The sequence below is a fragment of the Tachyglossus aculeatus genome, chromosome 1 (assembly GCF_015852505.1).
Source record: "Tachyglossus aculeatus isolate mTacAcu1 chromosome 1, mTacAcu1.pri, whole genome shotgun sequence".
NCBI lineage: Eukaryota > Metazoa > Chordata > Mammalia > Monotremata > Tachyglossidae > Tachyglossus > Tachyglossus aculeatus.
In genome coordinates this window covers 9,320,575-9,341,744 of record NC_052066.1, presented here as the reverse complement: position 1 = coordinate 9,341,744, position 21,170 = coordinate 9,320,575, and the positions used below count along the sequence as shown (strand labels likewise).

At 52.2% G+C, this 21,170-nt stretch overlaps 1 protein-coding gene across 1 annotated transcript in view; it reads right to left on the bottom strand.

Moving 5' to 3' along the window:
- Window positions 1–10,267: 10,267 nt before the first annotated feature.
- Window positions 10,268–21,170, bottom strand: part of RNF25 (ring finger protein 25) — a 61,651-nt gene continuing 50,748 nt past the window's right edge. The window contains exons 8-10 of the mRNA XM_038748197.1: window positions 15,162–15,251; window positions 14,938–15,072; window positions 10,268–10,804 (exon numbers count right to left, since the gene is read on the bottom strand). Coding sequence (XP_038604125.1) covers window positions 10,415–10,804; window positions 14,938–15,072; window positions 15,162–15,251 — 615 coding nt within the window. The 3' untranslated portion in view covers window positions 10,268–10,414. The remainder of the gene's footprint in view (window positions 10,805–14,937; window positions 15,073–15,161; window positions 15,252–21,170) is intronic.

Sequence of the window (21,170 nt, the reverse complement as noted above, 5' to 3'; positions counted from 1 at the left end):
CACCCCAGCGCTCAGTACAGTGCCTGGCACATAGTACGTGCACAACATACCATCGTCATTATTATTGGCTTGCGTAATAATAATTGTATTAGCTTGTATAATAATGATGGCATCTGTTAAGCGCTTACTATGTGCCAAGCGCTGGACACCCCAGCGCTCAGTACAGTGCCTGGCACACAGTACGTGCACAACATACCGTCGTCATTATTATTGGCTTGTGTAATAATAATTGTATTAGCTTGTATAATAATGATGGCATCTGTTAAGCGCTTACTATGTGCCAAGCACTGGACACCCCAGCGCTCAGTACAGTGCCTGGCACATAGTACGTGCACAACATACCATCGTCATTATTATTGGCTTGCGTAATAATAATTGTATTAGCTTGTATAATAATGATGGCATCTGTTAAGCGCTTACTATGTGCCAAGCACTGGACACCCCAGCGCTCAGTACAGTGCCTGGCACATAGTACGTGCACAACATACCATCGTCATTTGGCTTGTGTAATAATAATTGTATTAGCTTGTATAATAATGATGGCATCTGTTAAGCGCTTACTATGTGCCAAACGCTGGATACCCCAGCGCTCAGTACAGTGCCTGGCACACAGTACGTGCACAACACACCATCATCATTATTATTAGCTTGTATAATAATAATTGTATTAGCTTGTATAATAATGATGGCATCTGTTAAGCCCTTACTATGTGCCAAGCACTGGACACCCCAAGCGCTCAGTACAGTGCCTGGCACACAGTACGTGCACAACATACCATCACCATCATCATTATTAGCTTGTATAATAATAATTGTATTAGCTTGTATAATAATGATGGCATCTGTTAAGTGCTTACTATGTGCCAAGCACTGGACACCCCAGCGCTCAGTACAGTGCCTGGCACATAGTACGTGCACAACATACCATCGTCATTATTATTGGCTTGTGTAATAATAATTGTATTAGCTTGTATAATAATGATGGCATCTGTTAAGCGCTTACTATGTGCCAAGCACTGGACACCCCAGCGCTCAGTACAGTGCCTGGCACATAGTACGTGCACAACATACCATCGTCATTTGGCTTGTGTAATAATAATTGTATTAGCTTGTATAATAATGATGGCATCTGTTAAGCGCTTACTATGTGCCAAACGCTGGATACCCCAGCGCTCAGTACAGTGCCTGGCACACAGTACGTGCACAACACACCATCATCATTATTATTAGCTTGTATAATAATAATTGTATTAGCTTGTATAATAATGATGGCATCTGTTAAGCGCTTACTATGTGCCAAGCACTGGACACCCCAGCGCTCAGTACAGTGCCTGGCACACAGTACGTGCACAACATACCATCGTCATTATTATTGGCTTGTGTAATAATAATTGTATTAGCTTGTATAATAATGATGGCATCTGTTAAGCGCTTACTATGTGCCAAGCACTGGACACCCCAGCGCTCAGTACAGTGCCTGGCACACAGTACGTGCACAACATACCATCGTCATTATTATTGGCTTGTGTAATAATAATTGTATTAGCTTGTATAATAATGATGGCATCTGTTAAGCGCTTACTATGTGCCAAGCGCTGGACACCCCAGCGCTCAGTACAGTGCCTGGCACACAGTACGTGCACAACATACCGTCGTCATTATTATTGGCTTGTGTAATAATAATTGTATTAGTTTGTATAATAATGATGGCATCTGTTAAGCGCTTACTATGTGCCAAGCACTGGACACCCCAGCGCTCAGTACAGTGCCTGGCACACAGTACGTGCACAACATACCATCGTCACTATTATTGGCTTGTGTAATAATAATTGCATTAGCTTGTATAATAATGATGGCATCTGTTAAGCGCTTACTATGTGCCAAGCGCTGGACACCCCAGCGCTCAGTACAGTGCCTGGCACACAGTACGTGCACAACATACCATCGTCATTATTATTGGCTTGCGTAGTAATAATTGTATTAGCTTGTATAATAATGATGGCATCTGTTAAGCGCTTACTATGTGCCAAGCACTGGACACCCCAGCGCTCAGTACAGTGCCTGGCACATAGTACGTGCACAACATACCATCGTCATTTGGCTTGTGTAATAATAATTGTATTAGCTTGTATAATAATGATGGCATCTGTTAAGCGCTTACTATGTGCCAAACGCTGGATACCCCAGCGCTCAGTACAGTGCCTGGCACACAGTACGTGCACAACATACCATCATCATTATTATTAGCTTGTATAATAATAATTGTATTAGCTTGTATAATAATGATGGCATCTGTTAAGCCCTTACTATGTGCCAAGCACTGGACACCCCAAGCGCTCAGTACAGTGCCTGGCACACAGTACGTGCACAACATACCATCACCATCATCATTATTAGCTTGTATAATAATAATTGTATTAGCTTGTATAATAATGATGGCATCTGTTAAGTGCTTACTATGTGCCAAGCACTGGACACCCCAGCGCTCAGTACAGTGCCTGGCACATAGTACGTGCACAACATACCATCGCCATTATTATTGGCTTGTGTAATAATAATTGTATTAGCTTGTATAATAATGATGGCATCTGTTAAGCGCTTACTATGTGCCAAGCACTGGACACCCCAGCGCTCAGTACAGTGCCTGGCACACAGTACGTGCACAACATACCATCGTCATTATTATTAGCTTGTATAATAATAATTGTATTAGCTTGTATAATAATGATGGCATCTGTTAAGTGCTTACTATGTGCCAAGCACTGGACACCCCAGCGCTCAGTACAGTGCCTGGCACATAGTAAGCGCTTAACAGATACCATCATCATTATTATTAGCTTGTATAATAATACGTAATGATAATTGTATTAGCTTGTATAATAACGATGGCATTTGTTAAGCGCTTAGCCATGTGCCAAGCACTGGACATGCCAGCGCTCAGTACAGTGCCTGGCATATAGTAAGCGCTTAACAGATATCATCATTATTGTTATTAGCTTGTATAATATGTAATAATAATTGTATTAGCTTGTATAATAATGATGGCATTTGTAAGCAGAAGCAGCGTGGCTCAGTGGAAAGAGCCCGGGCTTTGGGGTCAGAGGTCGTGTGTTCGAATCCCGGCTCTGCCACTTGTCAGCTGGGAGACTTTGGGCAAGTCACTTCACTTCTCTGGGCCTCAGTTCCCTCATCTGGAAAATGGGGATTAAGATTGTGAACCCCCCGTGGGACAACCTGATCACCTTGTAACCTCCCCAGCGCTTAGAACAGTGCTTTGCACATAGTAAGCGCTTAATAAATGCCATTTATTATTATTATTATTAAGCACTTACAATGTGCCAAGCACTGGACACCCCAGCGCTCAGTACAGTGCCTGGCACATAGTAAGTGCTTAACAGATCCCATCGTCACTATTAGCTTGTATAATAATATGTAATAATAATTGTATTAGCTTATATAATGATGGCATTTGTTAAGCGCTTACTATGTGCCAAGCACTGGACACCCCAGCGCTCAGTACAGTGCCTGGCACATAGTAAGCGCTTAACAGATGCCATCATCATTATTATTAGCTTGTATAATATGTAATAATAATTGTATTAGCTTGAATAATGATGGCATGTTAAGCGCTTACTATGTGCCAAGCACTGGACACCCCAGCGCTCAGTACAGTGCCTGGCACATCGTAAGTGCTTAACAGATGCCATCATCATTCTTATTAGATTGTATAATATGTAATAATAATTGTATTAGCTTGAATAATGATGGCATGTTAAGCGCTTACCATGTGCCAAACACTGGACACCCCATCGCTCAGTACAGTGCCTGGCACATAGTAAGCGCTTAACAGATACCATAATCATTATTATTAGCTTGTATAATGATGGCATTTGTTAAGCACTTACCATATTTCCAAGCACTGGACACCCCAGCGCTCAGTACAGTGCCTGGCACATAGTAAGCGCTTAACAGATACCATAATCATTATTATTAGCTTGTATAATGATGGCATTTGTTAAGCACTTACCATATTTCCAAGCACTGGACACCCCAGCGCTCAGTACAGTGCCTGGCACATAGTAAGCACTTAACAGATACCATCATCCTTATTATTAGCTTGTATAATAATACGTAATAATAACTGTATTAGCTTGTATAATAATGATGGCATTTGGTAAGCGCTTACCATGTGCCAAGCACTGGACACCCCAGTGCTCAGTACAGTGCCTGGCACATAGTAAGCGCTTAACAGATGCCATCATCATTATTATTAGCTTGTATAATAATATGTAATAATTGTATTAGCTTGTATAATAATGATGGCATTTGTTAGAGAAGTAGCACGGCTCAGTGGAAAGAGCCCGGGCTTGGGAGTCCGAGGTCATGGGTTCAAATCCCGGCTCCGCCGATTGTCAGCTGTGGGACTTTGGGCAAGTCACTATACTTTTCTGGGCCTCAGTTCCCTCATGGAACAGTGCTTGGCACATGGTAAGCGCTTAATAAATGCCATTATTATTATTATTGTAACCTCCCCAGTGCTTAGAACAGTGCTTTCACATAGTAAGCGCTTAATAAATGCCATCATTATTATTATTATTATTATTAAAATGGGGATTAAGACTGTGAGCCCCCCGTGGGACAACCTGATCACCTTGTAACCTCCCCAGCGCTTAGAACAGCGCTTGGTACATAGTAAGCACTTAATAAATGCCATCATTATTCTTATTATTATTAAAATGGGGATGAAGACTGTGAGCCCCCCGTGGGACAACCTGATCAGCTTGTAACCTCCCCAGGGCTTAGAACAGCGCTTTGCACATAGTAAGCGCTTAATAAATGCCATCATTATTATTATTAAAATGGGGATGAAGACTGTGAGCCCCCCGTGGGACAACCTGATCACCTTGTAACCTCCCCAGGGCTTAGAACAGTGCTTTGCACATAGTAATCGCTTAATAAATGCCATTTATTATTATTATTAAGCACTTACCATGTGCCAAGCACTGGACACCCCAGTGCTCAGTACAGTGCCTGGCACATAGTAAGTGCTTAATAGATCCCATCGTCACTATTAGCTTGTATAATAATATGTAATAATAATTGTATTAGCTTGTATAGTGATGGCATTTGTTAAGCGCTTACTATATGCCGAGCACTGGACACCCCAGCGCTCAGTACAGTGCCTGGCACATAGTAAGCGCTTAATAGATGCCATCATCATTATTATTAGCTTGTATAATAATATGTAATAATTGTATTAGCTTGTATAATAATGATGCCATTTGTTAGAGAAGTAGCACGGCTCAGTGGAAAGAGCCCGGGCTTGGGAGTCGGAGGTCATGGGTTCAAATCTCGGCTCTGCCGATTGTCAGCTGTGGGACTTTGGGCAAGTCACTTCACTTCTCTGGGCCTCAGTTCCCTCATGGAACAGTGCTTGGCACATGGTAAGTGCTTAATAAATGCCATCATTATTATTATTATTATTGTAACCTCCCCTGTGCTTAGAACAGTGCTTTGCACATAGTAAGCGCTTAATAAATGCCATCATCATTATTATTATTATTATTATTAAAATGGGGATTAAGACTTTGAGCCCCCCGTGGGACAACCTAATCACCTTGTAACCTCCCCAGCGCTTAGAACAGCGCTTGGCACATAGTAAGCACTTAATAAATGCCATCATTATTATTATTTTTAAAATAGGGATTAAGACTTTGAGCCCCCCGGGGGACAACCTGATCACCTTGTAACCTCCCCAGTGCTTAGAACAGCGCTTTACACATAGTAAGCACTTAATAAATGCCATCATTATTATTATTAAAATGGGGATTAAGACTGCGAGCCCCCCGTGGGACAACCTGATCACCTTGTAACCTCCCCAGCACTTAGAACAGCGCTTGGCACATAGTAAGTGCTTAATAAATGCCATCATTATTATTATTAAAATGGGGATTAAGACTGTGAGCCCCCCGTGGGACAACCTGATCACCTTGTAACCTCCCCAGAGCTTAGAGCAGCGCTTTGCACATAGTAAGCGCTTAATAAATGCCATCATTATTATTATTAAAATGGGGATTAAGACTGTGAGCCCCCCGTGGGACAACCTGATCACCTTGTAACCTCCCCAGAGCTTAGAACAGCGCTTTGCACATAGTAAGCGCTTAATAAATGCCATCATTATTATTATTAAAATGGGGATTAAGACTGTGAGCCCCCCGTGGGACAACCTGATCACCTTGTAACCTCCCCAGCGCTTAGAACAGCGCATGGCACATAGTAAGCACTTAATAAATGCCATCATTATTCTTATTATTAAAATGAGGATAAAGACTGTGAGCCCCCCGTGGGACAACCTGATCACCTTGTAACCTCCCCAGAGCTTAGAACAGCGCTTTGCACATAGTAAGCGCTTAATAAATGCCATCATTATTCTTATCATTATTAAAATGGGGATGAAGACTGGGAGCCCCCCGTGGGACAACCTGCTCACCTTGTAACCTCCCCAGGGCTCAGAACAGTGCTTTGCACATAGTAAGCACTTAATTAATGCCATCATTATTATTAATGATGAAGAGAAGCGGCGTGGCTCAGTGGAAAGAGCCCGGGCTTTGGAGTCAGAGGTCACGGGTTCAAATCCCGGCTCCGCCACTTGTCAGCTGGGTGACTTTGGGCAAGTCATTTAACTTCTCTGGGCCTCAGTTACCTCATCTGGAAAATGGGGATTAAGACTGTGAGCCCCCTTGGGGCAACCTGATCACCTTGTAACCACCCCAGCGCTTAGAACAGTGCTTTGCACATAGTAAGCGCTTAATAAATGCCATTATTATTATTATTATTATTAAAATGGGGTTTAAGACTTTGAGCCCCTGTGGGATAACCTGATCACCTTGTAACCTCCACAGAGCTTAGAACAGTGCTTGGCACGTAGGAAGCGCTTAATAAATGCCATTATTATTATTATTATTAAAATGGGGATGAAGACTGTGAGCCCCCCGTGGGACCACCTGATCACCTTGTAACCTCCCCAGCGCTTAGAACAGCGCTTGGCGCATAGTAAGCGCTTGATAAATGCCATCACTATTAAGCACTATGTGCCAAGCACTGTTCTGAGCGCTGAATGCCCCAGCGCTCAGTACAGTGCCAGGCACATAGTAAGCGCTTAAATACTGCAATTATTACTATTGTTCTTACATAACTGCCCGGCCCCCGCTCTGTGCAGGTAGACAGGGCAGAGCAGAAGCAGCATGGCTCAGCGGAAAGAGCCCGGGCTTTGGAGTCAGAGGTCATGGGTTCAAATCCCGGCTCCGCCCATTGTCAGCTGGGTGACCTTGAGCAAGTCACTTCACTTCTCTGGGCCTCAGTGACCTCATCTGGAAAATGGGGATGAAGACTGGGAGCCCCCTGTGGGACAACCTCATCACCTTGTCACCTCCCCAGCGCTTAGAACAGTGCGCTGCACATAGTAAGTGCTTAATAAATGCCGTTATTAGAGAAGCAGCATGGCTCAGCAGAAAGAGCCCGGGCTTTGGAGTCAGAGGTCGTGGGTTCAAATCCCAGCTCCGCCAACTGTCAGCTGGGTGACTTTGGGCAAGTCACTTCCCTTCTCTGGGCCTCAGTGACCTCATCTGGAAAATGGGGATGAAGACTGGGAGCCCCCGGTGGGACAACCTGATCACCTTGTCACCTCCCCAGCGCTTAGAACAGTGCGCTGCACATAGTAAGTACTTAATAAATGCCATTATTAGAGAAGCGGCATGGCTCAGCGGAAAGAGCCCGGGCTTTGGAGTCAGAGGTTCAAATCCCGGCTCCGCCAACTGTCAGCTGGTTGACTTTGGGCAAGTCACTTCACTTCCCTGGGCCTCAGTGACCTCATCTGGAAAATGGGGATGAAGACTGGGAGCTCCCAGTGGGACAACCTGATCACCTTGTAACCTCCCCAGCGCTTAGAACAGTGTTCTGCACATAGTAAGTGCTTAGTAAATGCCATTATTAGAGAAGCGGCATGGCTCAGCGGAAAGAGCCCGGGCTTTGGAGTCAGAGCTCAAGGGTTCAAATCCCGGCTCCGCCAACTGTCAGCTGGGTGACTTTGGGCAAGTCACTTCACTTCCCTGGGCCTCAGTTCCCTCATCTGGAAAATGGGGATGAAGACTGGGAGCCCCCACCATGGGACAACCTGATCACCTTGTAACCTCCCTAGCGCTTAGAACAGTGTTCTGCACATAGTAAGTGCTTAGTAAATGCCATTATTAGAGAAGCAGCGTGGCTCAGCGGAAAGAGCCCGGGCTTTGGAGTCAGAGGTCACGGGTTCAAATCCCCACTCCGCCAATTGTCAGCTGGGTGACTTTGGGCAAGTCACTTCACTTTCCTGGGCCTCAGTGACCTCATCTGGAAAATGGGGATAAAAGATTGTGAGCCCCCCGTGGAACAACCTGATCACCTTGTAACCTCCCCAGTGCTTAGAACAGTGCGCTGCACATACTAAGTGCTTAGTAAATGCCATTATTAGAGAAGCAGCATGGCTCAGCGGAAAGAGCCCGGGCTTTGGAGTCAGAGGTCATGGGTTCAAATCCCGGCTCCGCCAACTGTCAGCTGGGTGACTTTGGGCAAGTCACTTCACTTCTGAGTCTCAGTGACCTCATCTGGAAAATGGGGATGAAGATGGGGAGCTCCCGGTGGGACAACCTGATCACCTTGTAACCTCCCCAGTGCTTAGAACAGTGTGCTGCACATACTAAGTGCTCAATAAATGCCATTATTAGAGAAGCAGCATGGCTCAGTGGAAAGAGCCCGGGCTTTGGAGTCAGAGGTTCAAATCCCGGCTCTGCCAACTGTCAGCTGGGTGACTTTGGGCAAGTCACTTAACTTCTCTGGGCCTCAGTTCCCTCATCTGCAAAATGGGGATGAAGACTGGGAGCCCCCGGTGGGACAACCTGATCACCCTGTAACCTCCCCAGCGCTTAGAACAAGTGCGCTGCACACAGTAAGTGCTTAATAGATGCTGTTATTAGAGAAGCAGCATGGCTCAGCGGAAAGAGCCCGGGCTTTGGAGTCAGAGGTTCAAATCCCCGTTCCACCAACTGTCAGCTGGGTGACTTTGGGCAAGTCACATCACTTCTCTGGGCCTCAGTGACCTCATCTGGAAAATGGGGATGAAGACTGGGAGCCCCCCGAGGGACAACCTGATCACCCTGTAACCTCCCCAGCGCTTAGAACAAGTGCGCTGCACATAGTAAGTGCTTAATAGATGCTGTTATTAGAGAAGCAGCATGGCTCAGCAGAAAGAGCCCGGGCTTTGGAGTCAGAGGTCATGGATTCAAATCCCGGTTCCGCCGTCAGCTGGGTGACTTTGGGCAAGTCACTTCACTTCTCCGGGCCTCAGTTCCCTCATCTGCAAAATGGGGATGAAGACTGGGAGCCCCCGGTGGGACAACCTGATCACCTTGTCACCTCCCCAGCGCTTAGAACAGTGCGCTGCACAAAGTGCTCAATAAATGCCATTATTAGAGAAGCGGCATGGCTCAGTGGAAAGAGCCCGGGCTTTGGAGTCAGAGGTTCAAATCCTGGCTCTGCCAACTGTCAGCTGGGTGACTTTGGGCAAGTCACTTCACTTCTCTGGGCCTCAGTTCCCTCATCTGCAAAATGGGGATGAAGACTGGGAGCCCCCGGTGGGACAACCTGATCACCTTGTAACCTCCCCAGCGCTTAGAACAGTGCGCCGCACATAGTAAGTACTTAATAAATTCCATTATTAAAGAAGCAGCGTGGCTCAGCGGAAAGAGCCCGGGCTTTGGAGTCAGAGGTTCAAATCCCGGCTCCGCCAACTGTCAGCTGGGTGACTTTGGGCAAGTCACGTCACTTCTCTGGGCCTTAGTGACCTCATCTGGAAAATGGGGATGAAGACTGGGAGCCCCCGGTGGGACAACCTGATCACCTTGGAACCTCCCCAGCTCTTAGAAAAGCAGCGTGGCTCAGTGGAAAGAGCCCGGGCTTTGGAGTCAGAGGTCACGGGTTCGAATCCCGACTCCGCCACACGTCTGTGTGTGACCTTGGGCAAGTCACTTAATTTCTCTGAGCCTCATCTGTAAAATGGGGATTAAGACTGTGAACCCCCCATGGGACAACCTGATCACTTTGTATCCCCCCCAGCGCTTAGAACAGTGCTTTGCACATAGTAAGCGCTTAACAAATGCCAACATTATTATTATTATTAGAACAAGTGCGCTGCACATAGTAAGTGCTTATTATTATTATTATCATTCCTCGGCCTCCAGGCAGGGCGAGCTGCCCATCTCTCCTTGCTTCCACCCTGATGCCCACAGCTCCCTCTGCCAGGTTTGGGGTCCGGGGGGTGGGGGGCAGAGATGGGGCAGGCCTGGGTCTCAACGCTCTTTATTTCTGCCCCGCGGCCGTCCTGCTAGGAGCCGTCGCCGGGGTCCGGGGGCTCCCGGCGGAGCCCGGGCCGCAGCAGCCCCCGTCCCCGGGCGGGCAGGCGGGGGTAGGAGGCGGCGGCGGCGGGGCCGCGGCCCCCGGCCCGCTCCCAGCGCCCGCAGTCCCAGGTCCGGCGGGGAGCGGGGCCCTTCTCCCGGCCCTCGGCCTTGCGGTCCGTGGGGGGCTCCTCCGGGGGGGCGGCCGCCGAGGGGGGCTCGCCGGGGGGCCGCGGGTCCCTCCGGCCCGGCCGGCGGGCGTCCGTCTCGGCCGGCCCCCGTCTCCCCTCCTCCGGGGCGGCTAAGGGGGCTGCGGTGGCCTCCGGCCGGGGGTCTTCGGGGGTGTCCACGACGGGGGCGGGCTCCGCGGGAGCAGGAGGCTGAGGAGGGGGAGAGAGGAGGCGGTGGGAGGGGGCCAGTCTCCGAGGGCTCCGTCCCACCCGGTGCCAGGCCGGGACTCGGCCGGAGCCGGGCCCGGTTGCCGGGGAGGATTCAGGCCAGAGCTGGGCTGGAGGCAGGGGAGGGATTTGTCCGGAGCCGGGCCCGGGAGCAGGGGAGGGACTTGTCCGGAGCCGGACCGGGAGCTGGGGAGGATCTGGGCTGGAGCCGGGAGCAGGCGAGGGACTTGTCCGGAGCCGGACAGGGAGCAAGGAAGGATCTGGGCTGGAGCCGGGAGCAGGGGAGGGACTTGTCCGGAGCCGGACCGGGAACAGGGGAGGATCTGGGCTGGAACTGGGAGCAGGGAAGGGACTTGTCCGGAGCCGGACCGGGAGCTGGGGAGGATCTGGGCTGGAGCCGGGAGCAGGCGAGGGACTTGTCCGGAGCCGGACAGGGAGCGAGGAAGGATCTGGGCTGGAGCCGGGAGCAGGCGAGGGACTTATCCGGAGCCGGACAGGGAGCAAGGAAGGATCTGGGCTGGAGCTAGGAGCAGGGGAGGGACTTGTCCGGAGCCGGACTGGGAGCAGGGGAGGATCTGGGCTGGAGCCGGGAGCAGGGGAGGGACTTGTCCGGAGCCGGACAGGGAGCGAGGAAGGATCTGGGCTGGAGCCGGGAGCAGGGGAGGGACTTGTCCGGAGCCGGACCGGGAGCAGGGGAGGATCTGGGCTGGAGCTGGGAGCAGGGAAGGGACTTCTCCGGAGCCGGACCGGGAACAGGGGAGGATCTGGGCTGGAGCCGGGAGCAGGGAAGGGACTTGTCCAGAGCCGGACCGGGAGCTGGGGAGGATCTGGGCTGGAGCCGGGAGCAGGGAAGGGACTTGTCTGGAGCCGGACCGGGAGCAGGGGAGGATCTGGGCTGGAGCTGGGAGCAGGGAAGGGACTTGTCCGGAGCCGGACCGGGAGCTGGGTAGGATCTGGGCTGGAGCCGGGAGCAGGCGAGGGACTTGTCCGGAGCCGGACAGGGAGCGAGGAAGGATCTGGGCTGGAGCCGGGAGCAGGCGAGGGACTTGTCCGGAGCCGGACAGGGAGCGAGGAAGGATCTGGGCTGGAGCCGGGAGCAGGCGAGGGACTTATCCGGAGCCGGACAGGGAGCAAGGAAGGATCTGGGCTGGAGCCAGGAGCAGGGGAGGGACTTGTCCGGAGCCGGACCGGGAGCAGGGGAGGATCTGGGCTGGAGCTGGGCCAGAGGCAGGGGAAGGATTTGTCCGGAGCCGGGCCTGGGAACAGGCGAGGGACTTGTCCGGAGCCAGGCTGGGAGCAGGGGAGGATCTGGGCTGGAGCTGGGAGCAGGGGAGGGACTTGTCCGGAGCCGGACCAGGAGAGGATCTGGGCTGGAGCCAGGCCCGGGAGAGGGGGAGAGACTTGTCCAGTGGCCGGGCCGGGAGCAGGGACGGGACTTTTCATTCATTCATTCATTCAATCGTATTTATTGAGCGCTTACTGTGTGCAGAGCACTGGACTAAGCGCTTGGGAAATCCAAGTTGGCAACATCTAGAGACGGTCCCTACCCAACAGCGGGCTCGCAGTCTAGGAGGGGGACAGTCTAGAAGTGGGGGGAAGGACGTGTCCGGAGCCGGGCCCGGGATCAGGGGAGGATCTGGGCTGGAGCCAGGCTCAGGAGCTGGGGAGGGACTTGCCCGGAGCTGGGCCGGGAGCAGGGCTTGGGAGCAGGGGAGGATCCGGGCCTGGGCCTGGGAGCAGGCGAGGGACTTGTCCAGAGCCGGGCCGGGAGCAGGGGAGGGACTTGTCTGGAGCCGGACCGGGAGCAAGGGAGGATCTGGGCTGGAGCCGGGAGCAGGGGAGGGACTTGTCCAGAGTTGGACCGGGAGCAGGGGAGGATCTGGGCTGAAGCCAGGCCCGGGAGAGGGGGAGAGACTTGTCCAGTGGCCAGGCCCGGAGCAGGGAAGGGACTTGTCCGGAGCAGGGCCGGGAGCAGGGGACAGCAGGGGAGGGACTTGTCCGGACCTGGGCCCGGGAGCAGGGGAGGATCTTCCCCCTTCTAGACTGTGAGCCCGCTGTTGGGTAGGGACCGTTTCTATATGTTGCCAACTTGGACTTCCCAAGCGCTTAGTACAGTGCTTTGCACACAGTAAGCGCTCAATAAATACGACAATGAATGAATCTGGGCTGGAGCTGAGGAGGATCCGGGCTTGGGCCCTTGTCCGGAGCCGGGCCGGGAGCAGGGGAGGATCTGGGCTGGAGGTAGGCCCGGGAGCAAGGAAGGGACTTGCCCGGAGCCGGGCCCGGGAGCAGGGGAGGATTCAGGTCGGAGCTGGGCCCGGGAGCAGGGGAGGGACTTCAGCGCTTAGTACAGTGCTCTGCACACAGCAAGCGCTCAATAAATACGATTGCATGAACAAGGGACTCGTCCAGAGCTGGCTGGGAGCAAGGGACAGCTGGAGCCGGGAGCAGGGGAGGATTCAGGTCGGAGCCGGGCCCGGGAGCAGTGGAGGGACTTCAGCACTTAGTACAGTGCTCTGCACACAGCAAGCGCTCAATAAATACGACTGAATGAATGAGGGACTTGTCCAGAGCTGGCTGGGAGCAAGGGACAGCTGGAGCCGGGAGCAAGGGAGGATCCGGGCTTGCGCCCGGGAGCGGGGGAGGGAATTATCCCGTGGCAGGCCAGCAGCAGGGGAGGATCTGGGCTGGAGCCGGGCTTGGGAACAGGGGAGGATCCGGGCCTGGGCCCGGGAGCAGGGGAGGGATTTGTCTGGAGCCGGGCCCGGAGCAGGGGAGGGACTTGTCTGGAGCCGGGCCGGGAGCGGGGGAGGATCTGGGCTGTGTCCAGGCTTGGAAGCAGGGGAGGATCCGGGCCTGGGCCCGGGAGCAGGGGAGGGACTTAAGCGCTTAGTACAGTGCTCTGCACACAGCAAGCGCTCAATAAATACGACTGAAGGAATGAGGGACTTGTCCAGAGCTGGGCTGGGAGCAGGGGACAGCTGGAGCCGGGCCCAGGAGAAGGGGAGGATCCGGGCCTGGGCCCGGGAGCAGGGGAGGGACCCGTCCGGAGCCGGGCTGGGAGCAGGAGAGGATCTGGGCTGGAGCCGGGCTCGGGAGCAGGGGAGGATCCGGGCCTGGGCCCGGGAGCAGGGGAGGGACCCGTCCGGAGCCGGGCTGGGAGCAGGAGAGGATCTGGGCTGGAGCCGGGCTCGGGAGCAGGGGAGGATCCGGGCCTGGGCCCGGGAGCAGGGGAGGGACTTGTCCGGAGCCGGGCCGGGAGCAGGGGAGGATCTGGGATGGAGCCGGGCCGGGAGCAGGGGAGGGACTTGTCCGGAACAGGGCCGGGAGCAGGGGAGGATCTGGGCTGGAGCCGGGCCGGGAGCAGGGGAGGAACTGGGCCTGGGCCCGGGAGTAGGGGAGGGACTTGTCCGGACCTGGGCCAGGAGCAGGGGAGGGTCTTGTCCGGAGCTGGGCCGGGAGCAGGGGAGGATCTGGGATGGAGCCAGGCCGGGAGCAGGGGAGGAACTTGTCTGGAACCGGGCCGGGAGCAGGGGAGGATCTGGCCTGGAGCCGGGCCGGGAGCAGGGGAGGGACTTGTCTGGAACTGGGCCCGGAGCAGGGGAGGGACTTGTCTGGAATTGGGCCGGGAGCAGGGGAGGATCTGGGATGGAGCCGGGCCGGGAGCAGGGGAGGGACTTGTCTGGAATCGGGCCGGGAGCAGGGGAGGATCTGGGCTGGAGCAGGGGAGGGACTTGTCCGGAACTGGGCCCGGAGCAGGGGAGGGACTTGTCCGGAGCCGGGCCGGGAGCAGGGGAGGATCTGGGATGGAGCCAGGCCGGGAGCAGGGGAGCGACTTGTCTGGAACCGGGCCGGGAGCAGGGGAGGATCTGGGCTGGAGCAGGGGAGGGACTTGTCCGGAACTGGGCCCGGAGCAGGGGAGGGACTTGTCCGGAGCCGGGCCGGGAGCAGGGGAGGATCAGGGCTGGAGCCCGGCCCGGGAGCAGGGGAGGATCCGGGCCTGGGCCTGGGAGCAGCGGGGGGGGGCCGGGGTCGGAGCCAGGACCGGGAGGAGGGAAGGATTCAGGCGGGAGCCGGGCCCGGGAGCAGGGGAGGGGAGCGGAGGCAGGCCTGACCTGCTGGAGGCTGATGAAGTAGCGGTTGCGCTCGGCCTCGGGGTCGATGATGCCTCCTCGCCGCTGCTGCCGCTGGAAGAGCCTCTGGCGTTCCCGCTGGCGCCGCAGGCTGTCCGCGTCCGGCCGGTACGGCTCCTGCGGGGGGGGGACGGACGGGTTGGGAGGTCGGGCCCGGCCGCGGGACCCCCCCCCAATCCCGCCTACTTATTGGGGGCCGCACTTACCGTGGGGTGCTGGGGCGGCGGGGCGGCCTGCAGGGCGGCCAGGTCGTAGGACAGCGGCTCCCGACACACGGGACACAGCACGCGGAGGCCCTGCAGAGACGGACGGACACGCGGACGGATCAGCGGCCCGCCTCGGATCCTTTTCCCCGCAATCATCATCATCAATCGTATTTACTGAGCGCTTACTGCGTGCAGAGCACTGGACTAAGCGCTTGGGAAGTACAAACTGGCAACATCTAGAGACGGTCCCTACCCAGCGGTGGGCTCACAGTCTAAAAGACTGTGGTTATCACTTAAATGCCACAGAAAAGCAACAGAGCCTGGGCCTGGGAGAGAGGAGGTCACGGGTTCCAATCCCGGCTCGGCCACTTGTCTGCTGTGTGACCCTGGGCGGCTCACTTCACGTCTCTGGGCCTCGGTCACCTCATCTGGAAAATGGGGTCTGAGACCGTGAGCCCCAAGTGGGACAGGAACCGTGTCCAACCTGATTTGTATCCGCCCTTGCGCTCAGGGCGGTGCCCGGCACATAGCAAGCGTTTAACAAATCATCATCATCGATCGTATTTATTGAGCGCTTACTGTGTGCAGAGCACCGTACTAAGCGCTTGGGAAGGACAAGTTGGCAACATCTAGAGACGGTCCCTACCCAACAGTGGGCTCACAGTCTAGTCTATATAAAATCAATCGTATTTATTGAGCGCTTACTGTGTGCAGAGCACCGTACTAAGCGCTTGGGAAGTACAAATTGGCAACATCTAGAGACGGTCCCTACCCAACAGTGGGCTCACAGTCTAGTCTATATAAAATCAATCGTATTTATTGAGCGCTTACTGTGTGCAGAGCACCGTACTAAGCGCTTGGGAAGGACAAGTTGGCAACATATAGAGACGGTCCCTACCCAACCGTGGGCTCACAGTCTAAAAGGGGGAGACCGAGACCAGAACCAAACATACTGACAAAATAAAATAAAAAATTGGCAACATCTAGAGACAGTCCCTACCCAACCGTGGGCTCACAGTCTGAAAGGGGGAGACAGAGAACAAAAAACCGAACATACTAACAAAATAAAATAAATAGAATAGATATGTACAAATAAAATAAATAGAGTAATAAATATGTACAAACATATATACATACAGTCGTATTGACCCGAGTCCTTCCCTCTCCCCAGTAACCACCTCCCGCCAATGCCATACTTATTATTACATGCCACACTTATTACAAATACATACAAAGAACATGTGTGTCCCACGTGGGACAGGGACTGTGTCTGATTTGCTATGCTGGTACGTGGCACAGTGCTTGGCACACAGTAAAGGCTTAATAAATCCCACAGCCAAATTCGTGCAATCGTATTTATTGAGCGCTCACCGGGTGCAGAGCAGGACAAGCTCCTCACGGACGTCGGCTCTACTACGGACGCCGTCCCCCGTGCCCTATCTAGTGGCTACAGCCCGGGCTTGGGGGTCAGGGGGACCTGAGTTCGAATTCAGACTCCCCCTCTTCTCTGCTGGGTGACCCTGGACAAGTCACTTCACTCCTGATTAAGACTGCGAGAGCCGTGTGGGACGGGGGCCGGCCTGAGTTGCTCGTATCCACCCCGTGCTTAGTACCGTGATGATGATGATGATTATTATTATTATTATTATTATTATTATAGAAGCAGGGGAGACAGACATCGAACCAGACTGAGCCCCTTCCTTCCTCTCCCCCTCGTCCCCCTCTCCATCCCCCCCATCTTACCTCCTTCCCCTCCCCACAGCACCTGTATATATGTTTGTACATATTACTCTATTTTACTTGTACATATCTATCCTATTTATTTTATTTTGTTAGTATGTTTGCTTTTGTTCTCTGTCTCCCCCTTTTAGACTGTGAGCCCACTGTTGGGGAGGGACTGTCTCTAGATGTTGCCAATTTGTACTTCCCAAGCGCTTAGTCCAGTGCTCTGCACATAGTAAGCGCTCAATAAACACGATTGATGATGATGATGATGATGATCTGTACAAACATCCCACTGTTGGGTAGGGACCGTCTCTATGTGTTGCCAACTTGTAATTCCCAAGCGCTTAGGACAGTGCTCTGCACATAGTAAGCGCTCAATAAATACGATTGATGATGATGATGATGATGATCTGTACAAACATCCCACTGTTGGGTAGGGACCGTCTCTATGTGTTGCCAACTTGTAATTCCCAAGCGCTTAGTACAGTGTTCTGCACACAGTGAGCGCTCAATAAATGACTGAATGAATGAATGATGATGGTGGTATATATGTATATACATCTATGTATTGCATATATTCATTCATTCATTCAATTGTATTTATTGAGCGCTCACTGTGTGCAGAGCACTGGACTAAGCGCTTGGGAAGTCCAAGTTGGCAACAGTATATATGTATATACATCTATGTATTGCATATATTCATTCATTCATTCAATTGTATTTATTGAGCGCTCACTGTGTGCAGAGCACTGGACTAAGCGCTTGGGAAGTCCAAGTTGGCAACATCTAGAGACGGTCCCGACCCAACAGCGGGCTCACAGGCTAGAAGGGGGAGACGGACGACAAAACCAAACATATTAACAAAATAAAATAAATAGAATAAATATGTACAAATAAAATAGAGTAAAAAATGCATACAAACATATATACATATATACAGGTGCTGTGGGGAGGGGAAGGAGGTAAGGCGGGGGGGGGATGGGGAGGTTCATTCATTCAACCGTAATTATTAAGTGCTTACTGTGTGCAGAGCACTGGGCTAAGCGCTTGGGAAAGTACAAACAGCAGCGTGGCTCAGTGGAAAGAGCCCGGGCTTTGGAGTCAGAGGTCATGGGTTCTAATCCCGGCTCTGCCAGTTGTCAGCTGTGTGACTTCGGGCAAGTCACTTCACTTCTCTGGGCCTCAGTGACCTCATCTGGAAAATGGGGATGAAGACTGGGAGCCCCCCGTGGGACAACCTCATCACCTTGGAACCTCCCCGGCGCTTAGAACAGTGCTTTGCACGTAGGAAGCGCTTAATAAACACCATCAATAATAATAATAGAAAAGCAGTGTGGCTCAGTGGAAAGAGCCCTGGCTTTGGAGTCAGTGGTCATGGGTTCAAATCCCAGCTCTGCCAGGTGTCAGCTGTGGGACTTTGGGCAAGTCACTTCTCTGGGTCTCAGTGACCTCACCTGGAAAATGGGGATGAAGACTGTGAGCCCCCCGTGGGACAACCTGATCACCTTGGAACCTCCCCAGTGCTTAGAACAGTGCTTGGCACCTAGTAAGCGCTTAATAAATGCCATTATTATTATTATTATGGGGATGAAGACTGTGAGCCCCCCATGGGACAACCTGATCACCCTGGAACCTCCCCAGCGCTTAGAACAGTGCTTTGCACATAGTAAGCACTTAATAAATGCCATTATTATTGTAACTAGCGCTTAGAACAGTGCTTTGCACATAGTAAGTGCTTAATAAATGCTATTATTATTATTATTATTATTATTATTATGATGAAGACTGTGAGCCCCCCGTGGGACAACCTGATCACCTTGGAGCCTCCCCAGCGCTTAGAACAGTGCTTTGCACATAGTAAGCGCTTAATAAATACCATTAACGATAGAAAAGCAGTGTGGCTCTGTGGAAAGAGCCCTGGCTTTGGAGTCAGAGGTCATGGGTTCAAATCCCAGCCCTGCCAGTTGTCAGCTGTGGGACTTTGGGCAAGTCACTTCTCTGGGCCTCAGTGACCTCACCTGGAAAATGGGGATGAAGACTGGGAGCCCCCCGTGGGACAACCTGATCACCTTGTATCTACCCCAGCGCTTAGAACAGTGCTTTGCACGTAGTAAGCGCTTAATAAATACCATTAATGATAGAAAAGCAGTGTGGCTCTGTGGATAGAGCCCTGGCTTTGGAGTCAGAGGTCATGGGTTCAGATCCCGGCCCTGCCAGGTGTCAGCTGTGGGACTTTGGGCAAGTCACTTCTCTGGGCCTCAGTTACTTCATCTGTAAAATGGGGATGAAGACGTGAGCCCCCCGTGGGACAACCTGATCACCTTGGAGCCTCCCCAGCGCTTAGAACAGTGCTTTGCACGTAGTAAGCACTTTATAAATGCCATTATTATTATTATTATAGGGATGAAGACTGTGAGCCCCTGTGGGGCAACCTGATCACCTTGGAACCTCCCCAGCGCTTAGAACAGTGCTTTGCACGTAGTAAGCGCTTAATAAATACCATTAACGATAGAAAAGCAGTGTGGCTCTGTGGAAAGAGCCCTGGCTTTGGAGTCAGAGGTCATGGGTTCAAATCCCGGCCCTGCCAGTTGTCAGCTGTGGGACTCTGGGCAAGTCACTTCTCTGGGCCTCAGTTCCCTCACCTGGAAAATGGGGATGAAGACTGGGAGCCCCCCTGTGGGACAACCTGATCACCTTGGAGCCTCCCCAGCGCTTAGAACAGTGCTTGGCACATAGTAAGCGCTTAATAAATGCCATTATTATTATTATTATTATGGGGATAATGACTGTGAGCCCCCCATGGGACAACCTGATCACCTTGGAACCTCCCCAGCGCTTAGAACAGTGCTTTGCATGTAGTAAGCGCTTAATAAATGCCATTATTATTATTATTATGGGGATGAAGACTGTGAGCCCCCCCGTGGGACAACCTGATCACCTTGGAACCTCCCCAGCGCTTAGAACAGTGCTTTGCACATAGTAAGCACTTAATAAATGCCATTATTATTGTAACTAGCGCTTAGAACAGTGCTTTGCACATAATAAGCGCTTAATAAATGCTATTATTATTATTATTATTATTAGGATGAAGACTGTGAGCCCCCCGTGGGATAACCTGATCACCTTGGAACCTCCCCTGTGCAGAACAGTGCTTTGCACGTAGTAAGCGCTTAATAAATACCATTAACGATAGAAAAGCAGTGTGGCTCAGTGGAAGGGGCCCGGGCTTTGGAGTCAGAGGTCAGGGGTTCAAATCCCGGCTCCGCCAGGTGTCAGCTGTGGGACTTTGGGCAAGTCACTTCTCTGGGCCTCAGTTCCCTCATCTGGAAAATGGGGATGAAGACTGGGAGCCCCCCGCGGGACAACCTGATCACCTTGTATCTCCCCCAGCGCTTAGAACAGTGCTTTGCACATAGTAAGCACTTAATAAATACCATTAACGATAGAAAAGCAGTGTGGCTCACTGGAAAGAGCCCTGGCTTTGGAGTCAGAGGTCATGGGTTCAAATCCCGGGCTCCGCCAGGTGTCAGCTGTGGGACTTTGGGCAAGTCACTTCTCTGGGCCTCAGTTCCCTCATCTGTAAAATGGGGATGAAGACTGTGAGCCCCCGTGGGACAACCTGATCACCTTGGAACCTCCCCAGTGCTTAGAGCAGTGCTTTGCACGTAGTAAGCACTTTATAAATGCCATTATTATTATTATTATTATAGGGATGAAGACTTTGAGCCCTCCATGAGACAACCTGATCACCTTGGAGCCTCCCCAGCGCTTAGAACAGTGCTTTGCACGTAGTAAGCGCTTAATAAATACCATTAACGATAGAAAAGCAGTGTGGCTCTGTGGAAAGAGCCCTAGCTTTGGAGTCAGAGGTCATGGGTTCAAATCCCAGGCTCTGCCAGGTGTCAGCTGTGGGACTCTGGGCAAGTCACTTCTCTGGGCCTCAGTTCCCTCACCTGGAAAATGGGGATGAAGACTGGGAGCCCCCCGTGGGACAACCTGATCACCTTGGAACCTCCCCAGCGCTTAGAACAGTGCTTTGCACGTAGTAAGCACTTAATAAATACCATTAGTGATAGAAAAGCAGTGTGGCTCAGTGGAAAAAAGCCTGGGCTTTGGAGTCAGAGGTCATGAGTTCAAATCCCAGCTCCACCACTTGGCAGCTGTGTGACTTTGGGCAAGTCACTTTACTTCTCTGGGCCTCAGTTACTTCATCTGTAAAATGGGGATGAAGACTGGGAGCCCCCCGTGGGGCAACCTGATCACCTTGGAACCTCCCCAGCGCTT